Here is a 22479-nt window from a genome sequence, read left to right on the forward strand (position 1 = left end):
GAGACGGTCTCCACTAGCTGTGAGACGGTCTCCACTGTGAGACGGTCTCCACTAGCTGTGAGACGGTCTCCACTGTGAGACGGTCTCCACTAGCTGTGAGACGGTCTCCACTAGCTGTGAGACGGTCTCCACTAGCCGTGAGACGGTCTCCACTAGCTGTGAGACGGTCTCCACTAGCTGTGAGACGGTCTCCACTAGCTGTGAGACGGTCTCCACTGTGAGACGGTCTCCACTAGCTGTGAGACGGTCTCCACTAGCCGTGAGACGGTCTCCACTAGCTGTGAGACGGTCTCCGCTAGCTGTGAGACGGTCTCCGCTAGCCGTGAGACGGTCTCCGCTAGCCGTGAGACGGTCTCCGCTAGCTGTGAGACGGTCTCCACTAGCTGTGAGACGGTCTCCATTAGCTGTGAGACGGTCTCCACTAGCTGTGAGACGGTCTCCACTAGCTGTGAGACGGTCTCCACTAGCTGTGAGACTTCAGCACTTTGGTTAGAAAGGCTTCTTCCATGCTGTAGTCAAAGCTACAGCCCACCTCCAGAATGAACACCTCTCTATGGTTTTGCTGTCTATCTGTCTGTCTATCTATCTGTCTGTCTGTCTGTCTGTCTGTCTGTCTGTCTGTCTGTCTGTCTGTCTGTCTGTCTGTCTGTCTGTCTGTCTGTCTGTCTGTCTGTCTGTCTGTCTGTCTGTCTGTCTGTCTGTCTGTCTGTCTGTCTGTCGTATAATGGGGTTGTGGCTCCTCTGTGTGTGTGTGTGCGTGTGCATATGTGCATTTGTGTATATCCATGCACATTTAAGTGTGTTGTGTGTGTGTGTGTGTGTGTGTGTGTGTGTGTGTGTGTGTGTGTGTGTGTGTGTGTGTGTGTGTGTGTGTGTGTGTGTGTGTGCGTGTGCGTGTGCGTGTGCGTGCGTGCGTGCGTGCGTTTGTGTGCATGCGTACATGTGTGTGCGCACTTGTGTATGCGTGGGTCAGAGTTGATTTTGACAGCCAATTTTGATTTAGTTTTAGTCATAGTCTTTTGAATAAAATGTAGTGATTTAGTTTTAGTCATATTTTAGTCTAGTTTAGTTTAGTTTTAGTTGACTAATATCATATTATTTCAGTCGACTAAATCTACAGCTGATTCTGTTGACAAAAATGCATTCTGGTCGTCCTTGACGGCGCCATAATGGCTGATTTGACTCGGTTGCATGCTGAAAATAGCAGATCTACAAGCTCACAACGCACCGCGCTGCGATGTGTTGTGAGCTTGTAGATCTGCTATTTTCAGACCCGACCACAACCAAATATAATTAATGTTTGGTTAATGTCTCTCCGTGACATTTTAGTCTAGTTTTTATTTATAATATAGTTTTCATTTAGTTTCCGTCAGTGACAAAGAGCTAACATTTTTTGTCATAGTTTTAGTCGACACTGATGCGTGTGTGTGTGTGTGTGTGTGTGTGTGTGTGTGTGTGTGTGTGTGTGTGTGTGTGTGTGTGTGTGTGTGTGTGTGGCCCCTTTTCCACCGGTTGGTTCCCAGTGGGAACCGGTTCAGTTCTTTTCCACCGGTTGGTTCCCAGTGGGAACCGGTTCAGTTCTTTTCCACCGGTTGGTTCCCAGTGGGAACCGGTTCAGTTCTTTTCCACCGGTTGGTTCCCAATGGGAACCGGTTCAGTTCTTTTCCACCGGTTGGTTCCCAGTGGGAACCGGTTCAGTTCTTTTCCACCGGTTGGTTCCCAGTGGGAACCGGTTCAGTTCTTTTCCACCGGTTGGTTCCCAATGGGAACCGGTTCAGTTCTTTTCCACCGGTTGGTTCCCAATGGGAACCGGTTCAGTTCTTTTTGGTTCTTAGTCCATGAGCCAGAGCTCCAAAATTGAAACGTTAATTATGAATTGAGTGGGCAAAACCATACCTATATTAGATTATTATCACCATTAAACTTCCCCAATTGAGTACTTACACGAAGACAATGATTTATTGTATTACAAATTTAACATTTTTAAATATGCAAATGAGGCATTATGTAGGAAAATATGCAAAATAATCAAAAATATGATAAAGCTACTATTGTGGAAGGGTTTATCATGTATTAATTTACTTGTATTGATCCTATAAACAATGTAATATAGGGTATAGTTTTCCCACCAATTTTGGAGCTCTGGCTCATGGACTAAAAACCAAAAAGAACTGAACCGGTTCTCATTGGGAACCAACCGGTGGAAAAGAACTGAACCGGTTCCCATTGGGAACCAACCGGTGGAAAAGAACTGAACCAACCGGTGGAAAAGAACTGAACCGGTTCCCATTGGGAACCAACCGGTGGAAAAGAACTGAACCGACCGGTGGAAAAGAACTGAACCGGTTCCCACTGGGAACCAACCGGTGGAAAAGAACTGAAGCGGTTCCCATTGGGAACCAACCGGTGGAAAAGAACTGAACCGGTTCCCATTGGGAACCAACCGGTGGAAAAGAACTGAACCGACCGGTGGAAAAGAACTGAACCGGTTCCCACTGGGAACCAAACGGTGGAAAAGAACTGAAGCGGTTCCCATTGGGAACCAACCGGTGGAAAATAACTGAACCGGTTCCCATTGGGAACCAACCGGTGGAAAAAGGGGTCTGTGTGTGCACACGCGTGGGGGTGCCTGCATGTGTTTGTGTGGGTGCAATGACGTAATAATAATAATAATAATAAAACTTTATTTGTATAGCACCTTTCATGACATGAAATGCAGCTCAAAGTGCTTTACAGAACAATGGAGAATAAAAGAAAAGCAAGGCAACGACAAAAAACAAAAAACAACAAAAAACAAGCAGAAATGCAATACAGTGAGGACATGAATAACAAAAAAAAAAATATATATATATGAATTAAACAACGTAGTAGAGTCTGTGGGGGCCACGGCCTCCATGAAGACTCTCAGGGCCCCTTTGGGCCCCCGTGAAGATTTTCGTGGACATTTTACATTTATTTACATTACAGATTTTCTGGGAATTCCGAACATTTTGGACCTCTCCGCCGGCAATCTGAGAATCCCCACCGTCAAATATTCGGGAAAACATGTCTTGAAGTTGAGAGTGTCTGAAAAAATCACACACGTGTGAACTGGTGCAATCCCCCCCCCTCTCTCTCTCTCTCTCTCTCTCTCTCTCTCTCACTCTCTCTCTCTCATTAGAGACACAGCACTACCCCTCTCACTGTTTCTGGCGCCCCCTACTGCTATTATTAAGTCACATACTCGTGCTCACTTATACAAACAGGTACACACACACACACACACACACACACACACACACACACACACACACACACACACACACACACAGGTACACGGACATTCCTGGTTGTAGGAGTGGTTGCACCACTCAAAGTGACAGTGATGGAAAAAATAGTCTATGAACAGGTTGAAAAGTATCTTGCCACTAATAAATTGCTGTACGAGTTCCAATCTGGTTTCAGAACATCCCACTCCACTGACACATGCCTCCTCTATTTGAGCGATCACATCAAACACGAGGTGGATGCTGGAAAATACTGCGGCATGGTCATGCTGGACCTCCAAAAGGCTTTTGACACCGTGAACCACTCCATACTGGTTAACAAGCTTAAAGATATTGGTTTTGATAGCACATCAGTGAGCTGGATGCAATCCTACATGGAGGGGAGAGAACAGATGGTGGAGGTGAACGGAACACTGTCCCCTCCCCTCCCAGTGAGCTGTGGCGTCCCACAAGGAAGCATACTAGGGCCTTTACTGTTCCTAATTTATGTTAACGACATGACTTCAGCTTGTGACTGCAACTTGTTCCTGTTCACAGATGACTCAGCACTGCTGGTCTCGGACAGGAACAAACTGCAGGTTGAAAAGACCCTCAGCTCTGAACTCGGTAGAATCTGCACCTGGCTCGCTGATAACAAACTATCCTTACACCTGGGAAAAACTGAATCCATCCTCTTCGGATCAAATAGTAAACTCAGCAAGGCAGATGGCTTCTTGGTTAGAGTGGGTGACAATATTATCACACGAAAAGATGAAATTACCTACCTAGGTTCCATCCTGGAGGCCAATCTTTCCGGTGATAAAATGGCCACCAACGTAATCAAAAAAGTCAATCAAAGAACAAGATTCCTTTACAGGATCTCCTCACTGGTCAGCAAAAACACCTTGAAGACCTTAACAGGAGCCCTCGTACAAGGTTTCTTTGACTATGCATCCACCTCTTGGTACCACAGCACCTCAAAGGCCCTTAAAACAAGGCTCCAGACCTCCCAAAACAAACTGGTCAGGCTCCTACTTGGCCTCACCCACCGAACCCACCTCACCCCTGCCCACTTTGACAGGCTGGGATGGCTTAGGGTCGACGACAGAGTACAGCATCTTGCAATGGGTCTGGTCCACAAGATTCGATACACCACCAAGATACCCATGTACCTGTCTAAATACTTCCTTAATGTAAACAAAGTCCACACCCACAACACCAGAGGGAGTGCAACAAACCATGTACAACCCAGATTCGGCACAAACAAGGGACTAAATTATTTTCGCTCCTATGCCACCAAAATGTGGAACGCCCTACCAACAGTCATTAAGACATGTGAATCCCTTGACTCCTTCAAAACCGCTCTCAAAGGGCACCTACGGATGGCTGCAATTCGAAACTGGCCTCTGTAAAATCTGAATCTCCCCCCCCCCCCCCCCCCCATTTTCCCTCACTGTATATTGTATCTTTTCCCTTTTTTGCTTCCCATATGATGAATTCCTGTTCTGTTCTTTACCTACAGAGAAATGTCTATTTGTATGTCTCTAAATGTTTGTATGTCTTTAAATGTTTTGATGAATTGAACAATGTGGATCCTGTTGTAAACAAGTGTAATGCTTAATTGGGTCGTCCACTCACAGTTGACAGTCTTTGTATTGAGTTTGTGCTTAAAATGTACTGTAAATTCTACAAACTGTTAATAAATATTTCAATCAATCAATCAATCAGAGATGGGGAAGGGGAGAAAAAAAACTACAAGTTCCATGATGCTACGCAGCTGGCGGCGTGCGCCGACGTCACGACCGGGGTCTGTCTACTCTGCAGCTGCAGGGCGGCAGGACGGCAGGCAGCTCGGTGGTTGCGTTGCTTTGTGAAGCAGCAGAAAGACGTGAAGCGACGCTGTGTCTGTGTCCGGGCTGGGACGATCAGATCTGGGCGGATTGACTCGCATCTCGGCTAGGGTAGGTTATATCTTCACCATCATCACCATCTCTATGCATTCATTGTATTGTGTGTGTGTGTGTGTGTGTGTGTGTGTGTGTGTGTGTGTGGGGGGGATCCATGATGCCGGGTCGATTCCGACTCTCCACTCTGGATCACAGCGGGCTGATCACGCATGAAACGAGGGCTAACAACAAGGCTATATTATGATCGGTCACTGGTGGCGGTCGGTTGGTTATTGTTGTGTTTTTTATTATGATTAGAATTTTAAGTCCGTTGGTTTGATTCACTGCGAAGTTAAAACGGTCCCCATGCACTCCAGCAGCCCTCTCCCTCTCCCTCGCCGAGCTTATATATGGATCATGGAAGTAATAATTTAACAACGACTCCCTTATAAGGGCTTGAGGACCAAATAAAGTGAGATGTTAATTGGGTTATTGTTTAAATGTTTATAGTGCTGCTCGACACAGCAGTCAGTCAGTGTCTGTTGTCTCTCCATCCTAGCCTCGATCCTTTCCTTTGTAATACAAATGTTAGGCTATAACGGCCATTCATTCTCTCCCTCCCATCTGCCGAGACATGTTTTGATTGATTGATTGAAATATTTATTAACAGTTTGCAGAATTTACAGTACACTTTAAGCACAAACTCAATACAAAGACTGTTAACTGTGAGTGGACGACCCAATTAAGCATTACACTTGTTTACAAGAGGGTCCACCATGTTCAATTCATCAAAACATTTAGAGACGTACAAATAGACACTTCTATATAGCTAACGAACGGAACAGGAATTCATCATAAAGGAAGCAAAAAGGGAAAAGATAAATATACAGTGAGGGGGGGGGGGGGGGATTCAGATTTTACAGAGGCCAGTTTCGAATTGCAGCCGTACGTAGGTGCCCTTTGAGAGCGGTTTTGAAGGAGTCAAGGGATTCACATGTCTTAATGACTGTTGGTAGGGCGTGACATGTCAACCTGCCCTGCTTCACGCAGACGGATAAAACTATACACTAAACTAAATAACAATACAGTACAGCCTAATTAACGTACGTGACATTATTGTTCTACTGGCTTTAATTATGACAACAATAAATAAATAAATGGATCATTTAGAGAGGATGGCCGGCTACTTTCAAATCAACTATTTCTCATTTAAAGCGCTAATAATTAAACCTGAAAATAATTGTAATGAATGAAATAGGCTACAATGTTTCTCATAATTGGTAAAAATAATAATTATTATTATCACACTCGTGTGATATGAGGGGCGCTCTTATCATCATACATCATATCACGCGGACATACAATGTAATGAACTGTTTTGATTGATTGAAAAGGTATTTTACAATTCACAGTATGCAGCATTATGGGTACATTTCAAAACGAAAAGCACAAGTTAATACGAAAACTGTCACTTTGTGAACGATCCATGATTAAGCATTACGCTTGTTTACAACAGGGTCCAGCATTTCATCAGAACATTTAGAGACGTACGAATATACACTTCTATAAAAAAACAGGAAATAATCAATAAGGGGAAAACATGGGGGAAATGGGGTGGGTGTTATTTGTAGTTGTTACATCCCCACCAAAGAGGTCCAGGTGTTATTTGTAGTTGTTACGTCCCCACCAAAGAGGTCCAGGTGTTATTTGTAGTTGTTATGTCCCCACCAAAGAGGTCCAGGTGTTATTTGTAGTCGTTACGTCCCCACCAAAGAGGTCCAGGTGTTATTTGTAGTTGTTATGTCCCCACCAAAGAGGTCCAGGTGTTATTTGTAGTTGTTATGTCCCCACCAAAGAGGTCCAGGTGTTATTTTGTGCAAAAGCCCTCAATTAATTGAATTGAATCGCATTGAATTGAATTGGGCATTGAGGTGTTGTTCTAATTCGCTTATTTCCATCGCTCAAAAATAAATGTATTTTTGTATATCTATCCTCTCGTCATAATGTAAATAGTATCCCAAGCGGCACACTTTACTACTTATTTCGATGGAAATAAGCAAATTAGCACAAACCCCCCCCCCCCCCCTATTTTTTATAGCGCTTTTCTATGCACTACGTGCCCACTGCCTACTCAAAGCGCTTACAACGGTTCATTCATTCATTCATTGGTCCTCACTTCCCACATTCACACACCGACGGTGGCGAGCTCACACCGACCGACTCATTGGAGGCAGTGTAGGGTTCAGTGTCTTGCCCAAGGACACTTCCACGTGTGGACAGGAGGAGGAGGAGCCGGGATTCGAACCGCCGACCCAGGGATCATTGGACGACCCGCTCTACCTCCTGAGCCACAGTAGAAATTAGATTGCATAGGTGTCTGAATCTATAGATTTAGAATCCTTTTTCGATTAATTGTGTAGCACTATGGTAGTTGTGTGTGTGTGTGTGTGTGTGATGTGTTTTTTGATTGATTGAAATATTTATTAACAGTTTGCAGAATTACAGTACAATTCAAGCACAAACTCAATACAAAGACTGTTAACTGTGAGTGAGTGGACGACCCAATTAAGCATTACACTTGTTTACAACAGGGTCCACCATGTTCAATTCATCAAAACATTTAGAGACGTACAAATAGACACTTCTATATAGTCAAAGAACAGAACAGGAATTCATCATAAAGGAAGCAAAAAGAGAAAAGAAACTTATACAGTGAGGGGAAAGGGGGGGGGGGGTGGGGGTGTACTGTATGTACTGTATGTGCGTGAACTGAAGATGTGTGTCAATCACCGTGTCACTCATTCTTCACAGGGTCTTCATTTCAGAGAGGTCTCCGTCTTCCCCCGAGGAGGTCGGCTGGGCGTCCGTCCGTCCGTCCGTCCGTCCGTCCGTCCGTCCGTCAGTCTCACCAGGAGGACGATGGACACGATGGGGCTCGAACCGACAGAGCTGGACGAGGGACCCCCGACCACTGACCCCGCACGGCCACTGCTGGACACCATGGACTATGGACTCCAAACCGCGGACACTGAGACGCCGGCGCCGGCGACGCACCAAGCGGTGGAGTACGAGCCCATTACTCCTGTCACAGGAAGTCCGACGAACTTCGACGGCGTGATGTCGCTGATGAGCTCGCAGCCGCTGTTCGCCGTCGGCGAGACGCTGATCACGCTGATGTCACAGCAGGAGGAGTCCGCGGGAACGTCGTCTGAGCAGACGTTGACGTTTATGTCGCAGCAGGAGTCCGTGGGGACGTCTGCGGGGAACGGTAGTAGCGAAGCGTTTACGCTAATATCACAGCAGGAGTCCGGGGGAACGTCTGCGGGGAACGGTAGTAGCGAAGCGTTTACGCTAATATCACAGCAGGAGTCTGTGGGGTCGTGTGACGAAGCATTAGCGTTTATATCCCACCAGGAATCTGTGGAAACGACTGACCAAACATTAACGTTTATATCACAGCGGGAGTCTGTGGAAACAACTGACCAAACATTAACGTTTATATCACAGCGGGAGTCTGTGGAAACAACTGACCAAACATCAACGTTTATATCACAGCGGGAGTCTGTGGAAACGACACATTCAGACGCTGGTACCGAGACATCAGCACGGCCGCTATCGCAGGGTGAGACGGGTGGTGAGACGGGCGGGGCATCGGGAGGCGAGAGCGCCGCTCCAGGACGCAGTGAGACGGGGGGCGGCGGGGCACCGGCGGGTACCAGGACTCCGTCGACGCCGACGTCCGGTAAGAGTGCGGCGCAAACGGCGGGCGCTCCGAGGGCCGAGCCCCCGAGCTCCCGGGACGGCGCCGAAGGGATGACGATGACGATGATCACCACGGGGGGGGGCAGGTCCGTGAGCGGCTCCGCTCCGCCGGGTTCCAAGGCCGGCCTCGGCCCGAAGAAGCCGGAGAAGGTGGGAGGAGGACCGTTGCCCAGGAGGTACTTCCCGGGCAAACGGCCTCTGGATCCTCTGAAGATGGACATGTCCAAGCCGGTGGTCATGCCTCTCTCCTGTGAGTTGTCTTTTTGTCTTTTTTTTTGTCCGTCGGCCATGTTTACAGGTTAGGGATGCGATCCGATCGGGTTTTTTGGGGACCGATTGTTTTTCTCATGATTGGGGCCGATACTGATAGGTCCGATACCGATACCGATCTTGCAGATTTTAATATTTCCAAAATTATTATTATGTCAAAACTGTTCCTGTGTGTGTGTGTGGGGGAAGGGGGGGGGGGGAAGAAGGGGTAGAATGTTTAAGCCTGTCACAAAAATGCAAAATTATATTATGCTCTATATCTGATTGACATGTATACCATTTAAATGCTGTTAAAGATCAGTTCCTCCAGATAAGGCCAATTACCGATCAGAGTGAATATCGGTCGATATGGCCAATTACCGATCGATTATCGGAGCGTCTCTACTTACAGGATGTTGGATTGATATCCTGATGGTATGTGTTGTTTGTGTTCTGCTGGTTTTAATCACTTAATGCTTATTTTCTGCTTACAATAATGGTCAGATCTACAAGCTCACAACATTGTAATGGTCAGATCTACAAGCTCACAACGTTGTAATGGTCAGATCTACAAGCTCACAGCGTTGTAATGGTCAGATCTACAAGCTCACAACGTTGTAATGGTCAGATCTACAAGCTCACAGCGTTGTAATGGTCAGATCTACAAGCTCACAGCGTTGTAATGGTCAGATCTACAAGCTCACAACGTTGTAATGGTCAGATCTACAAGCTCACAACGTTGTAATGGTCAGATCTACAAGCTCACAACGTTGTAATGGTCAGATCTACAAGCTCACAACGTTGTAAGCGTTCCACAATTCGACTTGTTTCTGTCACTTGTTTCACCTCTAGTTGACCGGTGTCCCCCTTTCCCCCCCTCTGCCTCTTCGTTGAAAATAGCCGATCTACACACTACACGTTGCGTTGTTAATTCTCATGCGTTCTGAGCTTGTAGATTGGCATATTTTCGTCAAATGTTCACCTCTTATTATTTATTTTTTTTAGATATTTTTTTGTGGCTTACGCCTTTTATTGTTTTTTTGAAGGGACAGCCAGTAGGCTGACAGGAAACGGGAGAGAGATGGGGGATGACATGCAGTAAAGGCCGCGTCGGGCTCGGGAGTCGAACCCGCGGCACACTGCGACTGGATTACCAGTCGGGTGCCCAGACGGTTACACCACCGCCTGGGACAATGTTCACCTCTTATGACATGGTCGGAATAGGGATGATTCCTGTGGGCCCGTGGTCAAATATATATATGACTTTTGGGCACAAAACAGTTTGAGAACTACTGATTTGGAACTGGAAGAATGGAAGAATCCGCCTCAGGTCTTGGGATTTAGTCTTCACTCTTCATCATCATAACCTTCATTTCAACTGGGAGTACAGTTGAGGGGCAGGCCCTCATTTCAACTGGGAGTACAGTGGAGGGGCAGGCCCTCATTTCAACTGGGAGTACAGTTTAGGGGCAGGCCCTCATTTCAACTGGGAGTACAGTGGAGGGGCAGGCCCTCATTTCCAAGGTAGCCGACATACAGAACACAAACAGGAAAATACATTAATCAGTGATGTAAATAGGTTGATAATGTAATGAGTCCCGGGATGCAGGGATGGTCTTTTAGAAATGAGTCCCAGGATGCAGGGATGGTCTTTTAGGAATGAGTCCCAGGATGCAGGGATGGCCTTTTAGAAATGAGTCCCAGGATGCAGGGATGGTCTTTTAGAAATGAGTCCCAGGATGCAGGGATGGTCTTTTAGAAATGAGTCCCAGGATGCAGGGATGGTCTTTTAGAAATGAGTCCCAGGATGCAGGGATGGTCTTTTAGAAATGAGTCCCAGGATGCAGGGATGGTCTTTTAGAAATGAGTCCCAGGATGCAGGGATGGTCTTTTAGAAATGAGTCCCAGGATGCAGGGATGGTCTTTTAGAAATGAGTCCCAGGGACATTTTATGAGTCCCACTTCAACGACGTTAGGAGTACATTTTTTACAAATTGCAGCATTTTACTCCCATTTAATTATATATGGTTATAATGTGGTTATATTCATGTAGAAAACAGGAGAAGAAATTATTATTATAACTAAAGCTAGCAAAATAAACTAGAAATAAAAAAAACAGTACATAGTACTAGTAGTACATCCCGTGGATGCAGAGGTCGTTGTTTTATTGCGTCCCTTAATTTTAATATCTGATTATTGTTACATTATTATATACAGCATCAATATTAAATGTATATCAATCAAATTGAATAATATTCAAAGAACTAAAACAGACAATGTATGTAAGAAAAATAAATGTATTTAAACGGTTACAGTACAGTACAGTAGAAAAGTGTTGGAAACCATTTCCCCTGAATCGACCTGAGGAAGACAGTGATGTGATGTTTAAGGACTGGAGCTCATTCCGAGCAAATGGAGGCTCTGAGAGATAACTCTGCCTCGCCTCTAGCTGTGTGTGAGCAAATGGAACCTTTTTGGGTCAGGACAGGAGGTCAGCGACATCTTACTCGCTTTTCCCTTTAGTCTCAGGCATAGTTATTATTATTATAGAGAAGGCACCCAGAGGAAACCCTGAGGCGAAATGGACATAGTGGCCGGATTTGGTATTGCAGCTCGAGCCTCGCGCTGCTCCGTTGACTATCATTGCGCACGTTCATGTGATTGGGGCCATGACACGTGAACGAATGTTCCATACGTGAACGCGCACAAACGGAACAATGATAGTCAACGGCAGCGCGTTCATGTGTTTGGGGCCAATCCATCCCAGAATGCACTCTGTTCCTACCAGGAAGGAGGAGTGAATCCGCCTCATGCGCTTTTGAGCAACTCAATGCAAGTGGATGGAAGGAGAACTCGGGTGTCTTCTCTATAGATATATAACTCTATGGTCTCAGGGCCCTATTTTCACCTCCTTTCCCTAAAACGTAACCTTTTTTTTTTTGAGTGGTGCAACCACTCCAAGGAACAGCAATGTCCGTGTCCGCCTATGTGTTGGTTCACCTATGTATGTGTTGGTTAATTAATGAGCACCAGTAGGAGTACCAGTAGGGGCGCTGTTGTGCCAGAAACAGAGAGAGAGAGAGAGAGACAGTGCTGCACTGTTGCCTGGCATGAACGAGCTTGGGAACCACTGTCTTAACCCATTTTGGACTGACCAGATTCTACAAAATAATGTCTTGTCCAAATCCTCTTCTGATAAACCTGTGTTTCTATGTCGGTCGTTCTCAAACTATTTCATGTCAAGGACCCCCAGAATTATCTGTATTTGGCACTCGGTGCCGCACTATGAGCTTGTAGATCTGCTCTTTTTCAATAGCTAAAGCAGGGGTTTTCAACTGGTTTTGACCCAGGGACCACCATTCTGACTAGCAGCAGCCTGGGGACCACCACTGTTGTGTCGGGTGGGTTCATCGTAGATCTACGATGGACCCACCCGACACAATAGTGGTGGGGCATTCATGCACCATGGGTTAAGATTGTTTTTGTTTTCTTCTTACTTGTTACTCACTAATCACACTATCACAGGCTACATTCATGAGCTGGACAAAAAAAACTTTTATTATCAAAAGTTTAACAAAAGTGTTTTTTACTTGTACTAAGCAGGACTCAAAATAAGTCTCAAAATAATAATCCATTTCAGTTAATCACCCAAACACTGAAGACACATTTGACACTTGGTGCATTTGACAGTCACAGTAGGTTTGTTTCTGACAACCCAGAATATATATTTTTATCTTATTCTATTAATCTAATAATCTTCTCTTTATTTTAACCAACCTAAAACCTGCACCGGTTTATACATTACCTTTCTAACATACAGAGGGAACTGTTCATTGTGTACCGTCACTTTAAAAGCGTAATGTATACATCATCGTACGACGGTGTCACGCACCAAAAATAGCCAATCTACCAGCTCACATTGCACCTGGTTGCATCGCGTTGTGAGCTTGTAGCTCTGCCTTTTCGGCAACTATAGACCGAGAAGTTGCACATCGAATAGGCCTACGTCACGTATTATGTGAGACTATTCAATCGATCCGCGGCAGATATTATAACTCTATGGCAGGGAGATTTGACTTTCCTAAACGTATTATTGTGAATTGGATGAATTATTATGGCAACGTCTTACCGTGCTTGCCTTGGGCAGCAAGCACGGTAAGTATGCATGCGTTGGGTGGAAGAGAAGGATGGTTGTTCCACTGCAGCAGCTGATGGCTCCGTCAGCTTTTTTTTGGTTTATTTGACACGTTGAGCACTTGACTTTTTGAATTGTAATGTTAGATTCGACTTAAGTTATTATTATTATTCACAAACAAGTAAAAATAGTGCAAATAAGTTTTATATTATATATTAGAAAGGTAAAAATAAAAGTAAAGAAAAAAAGGCAAAAATACAACTTTTCTGAATGACTGGCTGCGGACCACCAGCAGTACCGCCGCGGACCACCAGGGGGCCGCGGACCACCGGTTGAAAACCCCTGAGCTAAAGTATAACATAATGCTTTAACCCATTCTGACCGGGCACCCATTTTGGTGTCAGCATCATGTTATGCTTTAGCTATTGAAAAATAGCAGATCTACAAGCTCATATCGCGCCACTCGGTGGCGCGATATGAGCTTGTAGATCTGCTATTTTTTGAAAAATCGAAGAACGACTGACATTTTTAGAATCTGATCTCAGGTCAGAATGGGTTCGTCAGACCAGTGTGTGTCCAGTGGAAACCTCGTATGAATCTGATCTCAGGTCAGAATGGGTTAAAACACCACCAACAGGGGTTCCCGTCCAGAATGGGTCAATGGTTTAATTCCCGTTGTGTCCCCCCGTTGTGTCCCCCCGTTGTGTCCCCCCTGCAGCGTCCCAGATGTCCCTGCAGTGTCTGGAGTGTCACATCATCTTGGTTTAATTCCCGTTGTGTCCCCCCGTTGTGTCCCCCCTGCAGCATCCCAGATGTCCCTGCAGTGTCTGGAGTGTCACATCATCTTCAGCGACAGTAAGAGCATGGAGCGCCACCTGAAGCTCAACCACCCGGCGCAGTACGAGCAGTGCATCCTGCGCAACGCCACCTTCGCCTGCTACGTGTGCGACCGCCACTTCACCAACTCCACCGAGCTCATGGTCCACCAGAAGGCCCACGTGGAGAAGAAGGCCTTCAAGTGTCCCATCTGCTCACAGGTATACTGAGGAGAAGCCCTTCCAGCGTCCCCATCTGCCCTTTGAGTGTCCCCATCTGCTCACAGGTATTGTTGGAGAAGCCCTTTGAGTGTCCCCATCTGCTCACAGGTACTGTTTATATATACATGAGGAGAAGCCCTTCGAGTGTCCCATCTGCTCACAGGTACTGAGGAGGAGAAACCCTCCGAGTGTCCCCATCTGCTCACAGGTATTGTATGAGGAGAAGCCCTTCGAGTGTCCCCATCTGCTCACAGGTATTGTATGAGGAGAAGCCCTTCGAGTGTCCCCATCTGCTCACAGGTATTGTATGAGGAGAAGCCCTTCGAGTGTCCCCATCTGCTCACAGGTATTGTGTGTGTGTGTATATGTATATATATAATATATATATATACATATACATGAGGAGAAGCCCTTCGAGTGTCCCTGTCTAGTGTCCCTGTACTGTCTATACGGGGAGCATACGTTGGTTCGACATACCAACAGTCCTACAGTCATGCGACGACACCGTCGCTCCCGACATGTGCTGCGGGTTAAAACTAACCCGTGATGCGGGTTAAAAATCACCCGTGGCGTGCGGGCGGGCAGGGTTTGGTTAGGGTTTTGGGTAGGGTGTCAGACTCGTATGGAGAAACCCTTCAAGTGTCCCATCTGCTCACAGGTACAGGTTGGAGAAGCCTAATCTAACCCTAACACACCCAAAAGGGGCCATTTAGAACCCCTCTCAAGGACACTTTGAGACCTACTGGTGTAGCAGAGTGTTAAAAGAGCCTTCATTAGTATCATTACCACTGACACTGTTTGACCAGAATGGAACAGAGCCTTCATTAGTATCATTAACACTGACTCTGTTTGACCAGAATGGGACACAGCCTTCATTAGCATCATTAACACTGACTCTGTTTGACCAGAATGGGACACGGCCTTCATTAGCATCATTAACACTGACTCTGTTTGGCCAGAATGGAACAGAGCCTTCATTAGTATCATTAACACTGACTCTGTTGGACCAGAATGGAACAGAGCCTTCATTAGCGTCATTAACACTGACTCTGTTTGACCAAAATGGAACAGAGCCTTCATTAGCATCATTAACACTGACTCTGTTTGACCAGAATGGAACAGGGCCTTCATTAGCATCATTAACACTGACTCTGTTTGACCAGAATGGAACAGCTAGCCTTCATTAGCGTCATTAACACTGACTCTGTTTGACCAGAATGGAACAGAGCCTCCATTAGCATCATTAACACTGACTCTGTTTGACCAGAATGGAACACAGCCTTCATTAGCATCATTAACACTGACTCTGTTTGGCCAGAATGGAACAGAGCCTTCATTAGCATCATTAACACTGACTCTGTTTGACCAGAATGGAACAGAGCCTTCATTAGCATCATTGACACTGACTCTGTTTGACCAGAATGGAACAGAGCCTTCATTAGCATCATTAACACTGACTCTCTTTGACCAGAATGGAACAGAGCCTTCATTAGCATCATTAACACTGACTCTGTTTGACCAGTATGGAACAGAGCCTTCATTAGTATCATTAACACTGACTCTGTTTGACCAGAATGGAACAGAGCCTTCAGTAGCATCATTAACACTGACTCTGTTTGACCAGAATGGAACAGAGCCTTCAGTAGCATCATTAACAGGGCTGCACATAAGTGGTGCGCAGGTGCGCATGCGCGGTAAAAATTAAAAATGCGCTGTCAATCAAGCGCCGGGAAGCGCTTCTGCGTACCAACAGCTGGGGCCGCCCAGAATGATTATTATGGCCAGAATACTAGAAAATGTTGTGGCGAGAGCATTTCCCACCGACTGCCACTCAAAGTGGCTACTGGCCCAATCACAGCGCGTCCTTACTCATAAGGGGGAGGATCCATGCTTCTTTCTGAGTGCTAGGAGCCTGGGAGGAGGCGGAGGGCGGTTGACAGGAAAACCTTACACAAATAGTTTCGTCTTCTCTTCTCCGTTTCAGATAGCAAACTACTGTAGTCCCCGGTGTAAAAGGTCATGCTTTGGATGCTTTGCACTCTTCCCATTTGCCGCTGTGCTTGTGTTTGTTTTCCGGCTGTTGGAGCAGCATGGTTGCTCGTGTGCGATGCCGTCTCAAAACCCGAATCCGAGGCAGAAACCATATTAGCGTCTCTCACAGCCTAGGCACCGGCCACCGACTTTTTACGGGCTCCGTCTTATGAGCAAATTTAAGACTTCCGCTCTGAGAGCTAGCAGATTTAAGACATCCGGTTGCCTTCAGAATAAAATAATATTTTAATTCGTTAATTAAATAACTATTACGTTACATTATTAGTGTAAAAGTGTGTTCTTTTTGTTAAGAATCACCCAACAAGGATTGTAGTTTAGCCCAGCCGGGCAATAGTTTATTATAAAGTCCCGTGCTAAGAGTAGTAATAAACAACCTGTCAGCTCAGTCTAGTGCAACCAACAACAGGCACCGTGCGTACCGTGCGTCACGCACTTGTATAAGCAAGGTTCCTATCCAAACAATAAAGGTTCCTATTTCATCAAGCAATAATATACACCTATTATAACAATTAGTATTATTATTACATTACAGTTATTGTAAAGACACACATTATGTTTCTGTGTAAAAATAAGTAATTAAATTACTAATAAGTAATTAAATAATAATAAAAGTTATCTAAATGGATAAATGCTATTCACTGGAGTGCATGGACTTTATAAAGTGGACACTGGACAAAAGAGGCCTCCGCGAGGCAACTATCTGGACATACCCACGCGTTCGGGGAGATGTCCTCTACCACACTCCACTCTCCGCTAAGCGGGAGAGGTGTAAAATTCACAGCAGCAGACCGTCTACTGTGGTCAATGCTGAAAAAAGTACCGTTTCCGGACCCAGAATGGACACTGGACAAAGAGGCCTCCGCGAGGCAACTATCTGGACATACCCACACGTTCGGGGAGATGTCCTCTACCACACTCCACTCTCCGCTAAGCGGGAGAGGTGTAAAATTCACAGCAGCAGACCGTCTACGGTGGTCAATGCTGAAAAAAGTAACGTTTCCGGACCCAGAATGGACACTGGACAAAGAGGCCTCCGCGAGGCAACTATCTGGACATACCCACACGTTCGGGGAGATGTCCTCTACCACACTCCACTCTCCGCTAAGCGGGAGAGGTGTAAAATTCACAGCAGCAGACCGTCTACTGTGGTCAATGCTGAAAAAAGTACCGTTTCCGGACCCAGAATGGACACTGGACAAAGAGGCCTCCGCGAGGCAACTATCTGGACATACCCACACGTTCGGGGAGATGTCCTCTACCACACTCCACTCTCCGCTAAGCGGGAGAGGTGTAAAATTCACAGCAGCAGACCGTCTACGGTGGTCAATGCTCAAAAAAGTGCTGTGCCTTGGGGCATTGACATGAAATCACTGGCCTATAACATGCATTGCAAAGTAATACTAATTATTTTGGTAATTACTGGTGTTTGAACCTGGTTCCACATGGACTGTCTTGGAGTTTCACCTAGTCGAGACTTTGACAAACTCAATTATGCGTGTTTATCCACCACTTGCAATCATGAACCATTGACACAGGGGATTTTATATACTGAAAAGAATAGCAGTGTTCATGTGCAGCCTATAAAACTAGTTGTTGTTGTGCACCATGGAGAGGAGGAAGACAGCGCTAGTGTAGATGAATCACATTTAAATCAAACTAGCAGTGTTCATGAGCAGCCTATAAAGCCAGTTGTTGTGCACGATGGAGATGAGGAAGACAGCGTAGATGAATCACTTGCTACTGTAGAAATAGATCACTCATATGCATTTCATGAGAGCACTGTACATAATCAGTCTGTACAGACTCAGAGTCTAGATGGTGTAGAAATAGATCACTCGTATGCATTTAATGAGAGCACTGTACATAATCAGTCTGTACAGACTCTGAGTCTAGATGATGGTACTGTTCAGTGTCATGGGACTATCTAGTGCTACATCAGGACCCTTCAAACACAGTGCCATTGAACCTACTACCTTTACTTTGAAGTCTTCAGAATGGGACACTGTAAACTCCTTAAGAGTCAAAGGAAATAAACATTTTAAGACGTATGAATGGCAAGAGCTGTTTGCCAGCAAAGTCAAGGAATCTAATCCATACTGTATAATCCGTTTTGTTAATCACCACTTTTCTACCGCTGTCGTTAGAAAATCAAGCAAGCCATGTCTGACAATCAATGGCGCCTGCCGGCATACTTCATGTGAGATGACCTTTAAAATTCATCTCCATTCATTCGAAGACGGCATATTTCATATAGCTTACACTGGCAACATATATCACACAAAGGACAAATTGAGAGGTAGATACATTAGAAGCACAGAGCGTGCAAACTTGGGTAGATCAATGATGAACCGATTTGCACATAATGCCTACATTGAGGCAGTGAACATTGCAGACCCAAGGTCTTTAATAGCTGGAAATCGTAGCGGAGTTGGCAAAGACACTTCTTTGTACAGGCAGGTCAAATATGAACAGCGGAAAAAAGGATGGAAGGATAACAGTGAGATCAAAGCTTTGATGGACCTTTAAAAAGAATGGGAGGATAAAGACACAGACAGTGTTGTTGTAAAAGGATTCATTCAAGTTATTAAAGTTAGTCCCCTTAAGGTTATATGTTTTAGTGAAGCAGGAGTGAAACTGTGGCACAATGCGACAGCACAATGTGCGGCATGATGGGATGCCACAGGGGGGATCATTAAGACTAAACTAACAGAGAAAAGGATTTTGTATTATGAAATTATAGTAAGTTCATTTAATTCATCAACTCCTGTTGCATTCATGATCTCTGAAGAACATACTCAATCAGCTATAGAGGAACTACTCACACAATTGAGATGCAAAGAGAAGGAGATATTTGGTACAAACACAACACCGATTCAGATTAATAGTGACAGGTCCATAGTGCTTTTAAAAGCCAGTATGCATATCTTCAATCAAGATAGCATGAGTATGTACTTGTTACGCTGCTGGAGAATAGTGGTAGGAAAGGCAGATAACAAAGATTTAGATTACTGTACCATAAGGGCATGTAAGAGTCATTTGATGAAACAGGCAAGTCACATTTGCAAACAACAGTACATACACAGAGATAAGAGGTATACTTTGGCTATGTACATCTTCAGCACTTTAGTTAATGCCAAAACACTACAACAAACAAGTACAATAGTACAAGCTGCTTGTATTGTACTTGGTAGTAAAAGGAACTCCAGCGTGGTGCAAGCCAGTCTTGACACCATCATGTCTGAGACACAGAATCTAGCGCCACAGAAAGAAAATGTTGATAAAAAGCATGATCAACAAGACACTGTGATTGATCATGACTTCTTTGGTGATTTTGAGGATGTCAGTGAAAGTACATCTCCTTTCAAAGAACATTTTGACACAGTAAGGACTGAAGCCAATAAAGCAATGAAAACCACCAATGACACAGGTGAAAATACCTACCATGGGGAACTGATTTTAAACAAGCTGTTCAAGATGCTCCCAACTATTCCAATATGGTCAGATCTCCTCTCAGGTGATTTGCAGAGATTCTCTGGAGCCTATGCTGCACAAATAAACTTGTGTAAGAAAAGCACAGCTATTTCTGAGGCCACATTCAAAAACACAAAAGTGTTGCTTTTACGAAATGAGAAACACAGACTTGACGAATGTGTACAGCACATGCGCTTATTTTACAACCAGTCAGCCATAGATTTCTGTGACAAAGCAGCATACAGAACAACACAGGTAGAGTGCGTAAACCCAGCACCTGTAGAAAATTGGAACAAAAAACGAAAATTGCCAAAACATCTTAGGGGCTCTTATCAACACCGGCCATCCCCACATTCAAAGATGTTCTTACAAAATCAAAGCTCAGCAAGTGTGCCAGACAAAACAAAGCCACAAATCAGAGGCACAGAGACAGGATTTTGCAATAGTATATGCAGGTTTGCAAATAATGAAAATAATTGTTGGCTAAATGCAACTCTACAATCTATACTGCATCTACAAGTAGTACAAGATAAATTGAAACCATTGACACCTACTTTGATGGTTCAGTATATGCCGGGGAATTTAGCAGCTCTCATTCAAGCGTTTTTTCAAAATCCAGGTCACACATTTGATTGCAAAACAATCCGTGGTGTCACTCAACAACTAGTGAATAGCATCCCAGACTTGGCCTTAGGAATGCACAATGACCCATTAGATTTTATACACAAACTAGTAGTTTGGTTGAGTATGTGTGGTGACCACACAGTTGTTCAAGCAAAACATACAGACATCTGTACATTCTGTGCCTGGACAGTTGAAAGCAATTCTTCTATTACTAATATTTTTGCATTACCGCTGCCACAGAAAAGAAAGTCCCTCAATTCTCTTTTCGAACACTCAATCATGGAAGGTGTAAGTCCAGACAAGTGTACAGCATGTGGTTGTGATATGAAGCGACAAATATGTTGGAATGACTCTCCTGATTTCATTACTCTTTCTCTGTCGCGTGTTACTGATTGTGGGTCGGTGAGCCGCAGGCATGTAGAACCATCTGGTGTAATCGAAATTCCTATTTGTGACGGCAGTAAAATTAAGTATAAGTTGGCCTCAATCATTTGTCATATAGGCTCTATGGCCAAAACTGGACACTTTTGGGCAGACTTGCTTTATGACAATGTTGTAATTAAAGCAAATGACACAATGATAGAAATATTACCAGCAGCAAATGCTGTGCGAGAGTCAAAAGTAAATGGGTGCTTATATTTCTATGTGAAATGTGGTGAATTGGTGGAGCTATGAGTTGGTAATATTGCCAGTCAACCTCCAAAAGACTCATTGGGGAGCAATTGTCGTAGATTTCTCTAAAAAGACAGTGGAGGGTGATGGCATAATCTTAGATGTTGTTCTAATGGATTCAGTCCATAGCTATGAACAAGACCTGGTTAATGTATTTGGTCCACTGCAAAAATACTTAGCCTTACAGTACTTTGCAATTCATGGTAGAGGTATGGCTATCACATTTAGATATGAGTGTTATGACAGTTGCCCTCATTTCATAACACAAACTGATACCAGTAGCTGTGGTCTCTACACTTGTTTGTTTTCCAAAGCTGTTTTGTTTGACGTGAGTCTCAACACTTACCAAACAGAGACTGAAAAGCGAGATTGTGTATTGTATGAGCTGACAGGAAAAAATGTATTGCTCTGAGTACATAGTTTAAGTACTGCACTGCACTAAAAGGCTCTGTTTTATCTGTCTTATATGTTGTAGGAGAACTTCGCCGCCAATGGAGGATGCGAGGGACGCCAAATGACACGTCCCCACGTGATTTAATCCAATAGTGCTTACTGTGATCATCTAAAAACAAACGTTTGAAATGTTTGGACTGAGCTGGTTTTGCTTTAAAAGTACATCTAACTTTTGATCAATTTATGTGTGTGTGTGTGTGTGTGTGTGTACAATGTTTGCACTTTATGTTTGCAGTGATGCTTTGCACTATAGGCTACCTTTTTATACATTTGAGTGATGTGTGCACTTAGGTACATTGCATGTTGTACCATATATACATTTGAGTGATGTTTGCATTGAGGTACATTGCATGTTGTACCTAAGCTTTTGAGTAACGTTTGCACTTAATTGGTACATTGCACGTCTTACCTTTTTATACATTTGAGTAATGTATGCACTTATAGGTACGTTGCACTTATAGTACCATTTTGTACTTTTGAGTGATGTTTGCACTGATTGACTTTGTAGTTTTTGCATGTGTTTGAATAATGTTTGCTGTATTAACACAGATGCGCACACACATGCAGTAAATTGATCAAATCTGTAACTACTAACTATTAAAGTAGCTTCTCAGTCCACATTAAGACAAATTGTGATGTTTAAAAACAAATATTGTAGGGAATTGGAAACTTTAAAATGAGCATTTTATTTCTGATTGTGATGATCATTATTGATATGATTTCTTCTTCTTCTGTGTAACAGTGAATGACAAATGATTAATGATTAATTAAAAGGTGAATGACATTACCATTGTCATTGATGCAGACATTAGTGTTCAAACACCAGTAATTACCAAAAATAATTAGTATTACTTTGCAATGCATGTTATAGGCCAGTGATTTCATGTCAATGC

The 22479-nt window shown here is 44.3% G+C and overlaps 2 protein-coding genes across 2 annotated transcripts in view; both read left to right on the top strand.

The window, feature by feature from the left end:
* The window catches only part of znf576.2 (zinc finger protein 576, tandem duplicate 2), a 104702-nt gene that overhangs the window by 7113 nt on the left and 75110 nt on the right, over positions 1-22479 (top strand). The window lies entirely within an intron of this gene.
* znf576.1 (zinc finger protein 576, tandem duplicate 1) overlaps positions 8060-22479 on the top strand; it is a gene marked incomplete at both ends in the record, with an annotated part of 62960 nt that continues 48540 nt past the window's right edge. The window contains 3 exons of the mRNA XM_083761296.1: positions 8060-8503; positions 8687-9143; positions 14082-14314. Of these exons, the coding sequence (XP_083617422.1) occupies positions 8060-8503; positions 8687-9143; positions 14082-14314 (1134 nt within the window). The remainder of the gene's footprint in view (positions 8504-8686; positions 9144-14081; positions 14315-22479) is intronic.

This window comes from Protomyctophum parallelum (genome assembly GCF_964188405.1).
Source record: "Protomyctophum parallelum genome assembly, chromosome: 3".
NCBI lineage: Eukaryota > Metazoa > Chordata > Actinopteri > Myctophiformes > Myctophidae > Protomyctophum > Protomyctophum parallelum.